Here is an 8,323-nt window from a genome sequence, read left to right as displayed (position 1 = left end):
CCACCACCTTACTCTCATTTTTGCTATTTCGGGATGGTTTATCGAAAATGAAAGTAGGTTTTTAATAAATTTAACACTAAATTCTTAAAAGAAATAGCTTTCCAAAAAGGTTGCTTGACTAAACAAATTTATTCAATGAAGCATATGCATGTTTCAGATATGCAATCTAATAAGAAATGAATTTTAATTGTTTGCTGCTGATCATACATTATAGTGCATTTATATGTATATCACTTAAAATAAACTATTTCATTAAATGTCCGACTATATAGGAAATAGGAAAGGATATTCAAGCACATATTGTTTTTGAAAGTGTGTTGAGGCAGCTTCATCCAAAACATCTTGACAAACAATCAATAAAAGGGTGAATTCTCAAAATCATGAAAAAAAATTCCTAATTGTAACTTCAATTCAATTAGATTCCTTATTTTCAGTTCTGTAAAATTAAGAAAAGTTCCTGCTGCAAAAAAAGGGGAGGCAGCCCCCCCCCCCCCCCCCCCCAACTACACACCCCCGTTGCAACGTGCTTGCGATGTGTACACATGGTGTGCTGGAGTATTCCTCTGTGATCCCAATTTGGACTCGGCCATTGGTATTGATCCATGGGAAGTGTGTAAAATGAATTTTTTGACATTTGTTTCGTAACAACTAAATATATCATACTTTGGATCGAATGTTTTGGAAGATATCCATCGAATTAACACACACACCTGACTAGAAATTGTTTAATGTAGTATTAGTGTACATTTAGTAAGACACACGAGTTTTGTCCCCCTTTCAAGTTGAATGAAATCGCCTTACTGATCGAAAATCTGGTCAAACCCCACTTCGACGATTTAGTTCCCCCAGTTAACATTAAAGCTATATGAATATATATTTCTTTTAATCCAAAGTGATGATTCTTTGGTAATGAAGACAATCCAACACCAATTACATGTATTACTTGCATTGTACCTTAATAGACAATATGTAACAACTTGATCCCCCCCCCCCACACACACACTTTTTCAACCTTTCAAATATGGTCAGTTTATTTTTAAATCAGGATAACACACGTGCATGGTGAATATCCCTTTTACTTGAAAACTCTTGCTCACTGATGTTATTACATCTTATATAACATTCTTTTCAACCGTGAATGTAAATGCTGACACATTTAAAATGCATCGGTTAATCTTTTTGTGAAAAAAACCTTGATAATGCTTGCTCCCATTGTCGGCGCTGTTTTGGAGAAGCCAAATTTTAAACCTTAAATATGCCTCACGTCATGACGTCAGGAAATCATGTAAAATTCATTTGTACTTTACGAACACCATCTCACACGCGTTGAAATACCAAGGTTGTAAGCATTTAACACTGATGTAGACTGTTTGTAGTTTATTGGCAAAATGTCTTAATCTATAAGTATAGAAATTTTGTTGAAGTATTGGCATCGGTCTCTCTCTCTCTCTCTCTCTCTCTCTCTCTCTCTCTCTCTCTCTCGTACTGTTATTACAGTGTTGTTAACTTTAAAGTTATTATAATATTTTAATATTACAAAAGTAACCCAGTTGTATTAGTAATAAATGACACTGTATTTTTTATTTAACTTAGTATAAAAACGCATTAATACAGATACCTTTTCCTAAAACATTGATGTGCGTATATTTCACAAGGATGATACCTTAACAACGATATAATTTTCCATACATATACCCATTGATATCTGTTTATGTGGGGCAAGTGCGTGAAATCAGTATTTTCGATCTGTAGATTCAAACTGGTATGATAAGACCTGACACACTTATAGTTCAGTTTCTTTGGTGATTGAAGAATGTTGTTTGTTTCTGATTTTATAGGTCAATTTAACTAGGTCTTTAGCTTGCCTGAAAATGCTCTCGAAAAAAAAATCAAATCTACAGAACTTGAAAACAAATCTGAGAAACTAAAATCCATTCCCTGTGGATAAATAAATTAATTGGACTTAAAAGAATATCTTAAGTTTAATTTATGCCCATTTGTGTTTTTTGAAGACATGTTTAAATTTTATCACGTATCTATTAATAGCATGGATTATCCTGAATGATTAAACAACCTTGCTTCGTTCGTATGCTGGAACCAATTATCTCCGTCAACGATCGAGTGCTTTAAAATCAGACATGTTTCATTGTCAAAGACCCAGAGAAATAAAATGAAATAAAAAACATGACGAAGGGTCACTTCTTCTATCGGAAATGGTTTAGTCTTCAGTCTTATTTTTGAAATACAATCAAATGGACTACTCCCTCACTACGGAGTTATTGATTTCACCACAGACTATATAAAAAATAAACAACAGGCAAACAAAGTAGGCACGTACCTGCATGCTTGTTTTCTTATCACATTCTACTTTACGTTAAATTCAGTCATCTTACATAAAAAAATCTCATTAGCAGTATGGCAATTTCAGTAGGACAGACATTGTTTATTTTGTGCTTTATTGCACACAACACAGCCCTTCTCTTTCACGGAGACCTCATCCCAGGACAAGCCACAACGACCCTTGGACCACTAGGAAAAGATGCAACACTCTCTCTACTGGTGCAGGAGGTTTTGGAACTAAAGGCTCGAGTTAAAAGTCAAGAACAAGAAATGCAAACGATGAAGATCCAACAAGCGTCTGTGGTCAATGCAACAGCTAATACTGTGAATAAAGTTATGTCAGAATATATAGACATTAAAACTTCCTTTGGAATAATTAAACAAGAGTTTGACCAGAACAACAACCAAACAGGACTTTCAGTTATGAAAGCGAGGCTGGACAACATGGCGAAGTCTATCCAAAATTTGACAATCTCTCAACAAGATCACGAGATTCATGATGAAGCTACCAACATGACAGTTTATCGAGAATTTGAGAAAATGAACACAAAGCTTTACGAATTATTGAGCAGTACAAATAAGACATTTATAAAACTACTCGAAAATATGCACAGTGAAATTACAACGATCACAGCAACCGAGTCTAGTGATATCCAGCGGCTTGAGTCTCAAGTATCTGCACACACTTCAGCAACTTCTTCCAACATAGGAACAATACAGACTGAATTGCACAATTTGGAGGACACATTATTTCGCAAATTGAAACCGATTGGCAAGTGCTTTTCACTTTTAATTTGTTATTTATGTCTTAAAATTGGCCTTTTATCCTACATTGTTTTTATTTTCATTTTCATTACTGACATTACACATGACAAAAGTAATTTCAAAACTATTCGTTTCCGCCATAATATGATATGAAAATAGGTCCACTTAAGTCTACAAGTATTGGTCCACATTTCATCACATCTGAATATTTTTTAATTCTGGCCAAGTTGTTTTTATTTTGAAGCTAAATTGTAAAAAAAAAAATCGAGTGGGTATATGTTTTAACGTGCATCCATTCAGTCTTACACCAAAAAAATAAAAACACCAGTATTTATGCTCAGATGGGCTCTTTAATGGGAAAATTGTTTTTTTTTTAGATTCCAAGTTTTTTTCTCGTAGACAATAAAAAGTATGCAAACCAGGGTATAGTTATTTTGTTATATTCATCATTAAACCTTCTCTAAATAAGGTATAACACTAAGTCTTGCATTCCTGAATGGCGTTTAACGAAGGAACTCACGACTAAATCTTAAATATTTTCAGTTTTCGTGCATATTATTTCATGAACACATTTCATATTAAACAATCTATTAACACCTTTTTGATTTCTATAAGAAAATGTTACAGTCAGTAGCGAAAAACAAAGCCCTGATTTCATATTCATGAAATGTCCAATAAGAATGTTGATATTGTGGTTACTAAAAGACGCCAAAAGCAATGATAGGGATGACAAATATACAAATTAAATGTTTGTAAAGCTATCTGATACATGTGGTAACTAGTAATTCTCTGTTGTTGTTAAGAACCTTACCAAATTTTGTGACCCGTTCATAATTAAACATACAGACAAATATAGTCGAATGTGTAATTGTGTAAAATAGAAATTTGTGTTTAAGGAAGAAAAATACAATTAAAAAAATAATAATACAACATATGAAAACTGCAATCAAAAATTAAAAGTTTAGCAGGCATGATTTTACTAATCACATTTTAGATATACGATTAAGCGGAGGTGGTTCGAGTGGAAGAGTAGAGGTCAGCATATTGGGAACGTGGGAAACAGTATGCGATGACAGCTTTGGTGACAAAGAAGCTAAAGTCGTCTGTCGAATGCTAGGGAGGAGCACGTAATATCTATTTCTTTTTATACGTTTGAAGCACATGTTTTCTCTTTATTTTTTTTCTCTACAAAAAATTGAATGATTGAGAAATGTTTCAGAGTTCCTTTTATGTATTATGATACTGTTTGAATTTAAAGGACCAGTGCACGTGCATATGGACGTGCTCACTTTGGTCACGGAGGTGGACCTATTCTCTTAGACGATTTAAGCTGCACTGGATATGAAAGTAACTTGCTTGATTGTAATCATCGATATATCGGCCATAATGACTGTAGTCATAATGAAGACGCAGGAGTGAGCTGTGGTAAGATACGATAGATTTTACAAGTTGTATTTTTACAGTCTTCTGAAAATTGTCTCTATTTATGATATACATGTATTTATATATAACTTGAAAGTTTGTTTTTAATTTGTATGAAGCTGAGTAGAGTACGCAGGTCATTGCTCATTTAAAAATAAATGCACAAACAGATTCAAAGAACATATTTGACGTATGTTCTTTGCAAACATTTGTAGATTTGAATAGGATTTTGCTATAGACGTGCAAATATACTTTATTCAGAACTTATCAATATAGGTCTAGACAGAACAATGCAGCTTACATGAAAAATTGACAATAACAACCCGTCAACCATCTCAAAAACCCATAAAACGAAATACAAATTCAAAGCAGCTTACATCTAATTTTTAATATTTTTTAAGTTGGGAAGTTGCTAAATATCCACAATTTTTATGTAACTGATGATTTACATGTAGGCATTATAATTTTGTTAGAATTTATATCCTATATGAAATGTTTATTTTTGTATCAAGCGTTAGACAGTAATAATAGATATAATTAAATTTCTGAGCACCAAATGTAACCATCACATCGAATTTCACCCATGCAATGGAGTCGATAATGACTGTTATTGATATCTTCTATTCCTTTCGGAGAAATAATTAAAAACCTACCAAGTTAAAAATCATAATATGCAAAATTTCATTCTGTCAAATACTCTTACCTAATAATTATAGCTTTTTTATATACCTTTACAGGATAAAACTTGAACAAAATGAAGAGAAGAAATGAACAAACGGTAGAACCCGTTTGAGATATACCTGTTAAATTTATTAAGATAAGTGTTTAATGTTCTTTGTGTTTCGCACTGTGTCGATTATCTTGTAATTCTTTGATAATGAATATGTATAATTGAATCATTAAAGCTTTTGATTTTTTTGAAGAATTTATTTATGTTTCATGTATTACTAACATGGTTACAGTCCTGAACAATGCAGTGTAAATAAATGAAGAACTCTTGCCACCCCCCCCCCCCAAAAAAAAAAAAAGAAAAAGAAAATTCAATAGTCTAGCGTTAATGTCTCCGTAAAATTCATATCAGTTCACGTTCTTGGGGTAAATCAGTAAAATAACTGACGCAGACAAAAATTATATTGACAAAACAACGGTTTAAGGTGATATTAAGGTACGTGGGAGGGGCTGTTCATTTGATTTTTTTGTTGAGGGTGAAGGGGGTGACCAGGATGTGGTTTAGTTTTTTTGAAGCTAAATCCTCCATAAGAATGCTGTTTAATTAAGAATTTTTTCTTTTATCCTCACTTCTATGAACTGAGATGCTTTTCTTTTCGATGTTTTTCTTCTTTAAAAACTTATCCTCTCTTTATATAAACCATTAAAATAAAACATGAGTTACACTGAACTTAGTTCAAAGTTCCACATCTCTTTATCTTAAATTCTAATTGTCACTGCGTCTGAGTTTTGTATTTCATTTGAAATATACCATATGATATAGCAAAATCATCTTTAATGAAGGAATAAGTATATCTGTTAATGTTAACAGGGACTATTAATATCATATTTTTTCTATTTTATTTTTAATTTTTTGAACGCTTTCTTCTGATGATCATGTCCTCTCTTTATATAAACCATTAAAATAAAACACGAGTTACACTGAACTTAGTTCAAAGTTCCACATCTCTTCATCTTAAATTCTAATTGTCACTGCGTCTGAGTTTTGTATTTCATTTGGAATATACCATATGATATAGCAAAATCATCTTTAATGAAGGACTAAGTATATCTGTTAATGTTAACAGGGACTATTAATATTATATTTTTTCTATTTTATTTTTAATTTTTTGAACGCTTTCTTCTGATGATCATGTTTGTTCTATCTTTCAATTTAAAGGTACTTGCTCCCAAACTTATCGTGTAATTAACTGCCTATAAAAGAAGATAAGGTACAAAACCAAATTTTGTGCAATTGAAAAAATAGTGTGTGTGCGTGTAGATCTGTTTAGATATATTCAAAAGAATCTTAATTGAAAATTAAATATTGATAAAATTATGTATCCACTGTCTGGATTCCATAATTAAATTATTTTAAACTTAATTCCGTTTCAAACGTTTTTGTGTTAATGGAAAGAAATATAAAGAGGTGGTGATTTCTAATCAGAGGGGTTTTCTTCAGTTTATGGCGTGTTTAATTGAAAGCGCTGTATTTAGGCATTTCTAATGATCAACCAAATTTGAGTGTCAACTGTAAAGTTATAAGCAAGATACAGTACATATATTTCTCAGATTTCATATGTAAATAATTATTTAAACTTTTTTTTTTAAATTAAAAAAAATATATATGATCGTGTATACGTTTTGATTATTACAAAAACTGTTGGAACGACTAGTATTGATTTTGTCTTTAATAAATATATACTTACATGTATGTCCGGCACACTTATTTCCAATATACATATTGCGTCACATATGATCATGTTAAGGATGTTGGCAGCTGAAATACTAGTGATGCCAATTATTCGAAAATTGGGGGGGGGGGGGGGGGGGCTGCCCCCTCCCACTTTTTTGCACAATTTTTCTTAAATTTACACTCAAACTAAACATGGAGTTGCCCCCCCCCCTCAACTTCTATTGGGTCATGTTAAAAAAATGAATTGAAATAAGGTAAAAAAAAAACCCAGTGAGATTAAAGGTATATTTGCCCCCCCCCCCTTCCAACGTTTTAGGATTTTCAGGATTTTGTAATGTACCCTCTTGTTTATGACCCCCCCCCCCACTTTCAAAAGCAATGCTACGCGTCTGTTATGTAAGCTTATAATCCATTGGGTTTCTTTTTATCGTATTCAATAGAGCTTAACAAAATTATAATAATCACTATTGTATATCAACGTATCAAATATTAACAAAACTATGAACATTTTTCTCAATATGCAAAAAAATCGACGATTTCTAAGCACTTTCATGTTTTTTGCTTTGAATTGGAACCAAATTTAACACACTTTAGAAAAATATAAAGTGCGGTTTTTCCTTCAAATTACGCTGTAAAACGTCAATTTACACCTTCAAATTTATTAGAAGAGTTTTGTTACCTTTTAAAAAACGTTATGTTTTCCGAATTTCTGCAGTAAATGATATATTTCATTTCATTTTTTATTAACAAGAGGATTAATGCACGTAACCACTTAAAATTTTTGTATTGATTTCAATTTAATTTTTATTCTAGTATGCTAGCGAAAGATTTCCATTGTTGATGCAATTTATTGGTGCATTTTGTTTATTTGATAACACCTTCAAAATGCTACTATGATAAGAAAAAAGCAGACCATTCTTTTTTAGATACAAATCGTAGCTGCAATTTATTGAATTATAAAAAAAGAACTAGACACGATCTCGTTGCGAGCAACGAGGAGGTCTTCCGTGCGATTTTTTGAAGGTTATATGACCGTGACTTTGATATTTGACCCTTTATCTCCTTATTGGGGCAACAACAAAAAAATTGATGGTTGAATTTTATTAGGAACATCATTCTCAGCATTTTATTCTATATTGATTTTCAAAATAATGTTTTTTAAAATATTTGTTCTGTTTGAGGTATGTTATCAAAGTTTGGTACTTCTGGCCCCAGTTAAAACCCCTTAATACGGAACACATGATAAATTTATTATAATATGTTGTTAAATAAATGTGAGATGAACATTTTTGCTTCCTAAACATATAACAAAATATTTCTCAGTAAAGTGCTATGGAAGACAGACTTTAGAGCCCTTTTGGCCCCTAAATTGAAGGGCCAGCCCCTTTTTCT

At 32.0% G+C, this 8,323-nt stretch overlaps 1 protein-coding gene across 1 annotated transcript; it reads left to right on the top strand.

Moving 5' to 3' along the window:
* Window positions 1–2,288: 2,288 nt before the first annotated feature.
* Window positions 2,289–5,405, top strand: LOC117688243 (uncharacterized). Its single transcript, XM_034466099.2, has 4 exons — window positions 2,289–3,112; window positions 4,100–4,232; window positions 4,364–4,530; window positions 5,265–5,405. Exons 1-4 carry the CDS (start codon window positions 2,416–2,418, stop codon window positions 5,267–5,269), a joined length of 1,002 nt encoding a protein of 333 aa, XP_034321990.2. The 5' UTR covers window positions 2,289–2,415; the 3' UTR covers window positions 5,270–5,405.
* Window positions 5,406–8,323: the final 2,918 nt, after the last annotated feature.

The sequence above is a fragment of the Magallana gigas genome, chromosome 1, assembly GCF_963853765.1.
Source record: "Magallana gigas chromosome 1, xbMagGiga1.1, whole genome shotgun sequence".
Taxonomy (NCBI): Eukaryota; Metazoa; Mollusca; class Bivalvia; order Ostreida; family Ostreidae; genus Magallana; species Magallana gigas.
The sequence above is the reverse complement of the archived record's forward strand: the minus strand, read 5'-3'. Positions and strand labels throughout refer to the sequence as shown.

Excerpts from the sequence above, each read along its gene's own strand:
- LOC117688243 (XM_034466099.2), top strand. The coding sequence starts at position 2,416 with ATGGCAATTTCAGTAGGACAGACATTGTTTATTTTGTGCTTTATTGCA. Across the intron at positions 3,113-4,099 it reads TCGCAAATTGAAACCGATTG|ATATACGATTAAGCGGAGGT; the intron begins GCAAGTGCTTTT and ends ATCACATTTTAG. Across the intron at positions 4,233-4,363 it reads CGAATGCTAGGGAGGAGCAC|GACCAGTGCACGTGCATATG; the intron begins GTAATATCTATT and ends TTGAATTTAAAG.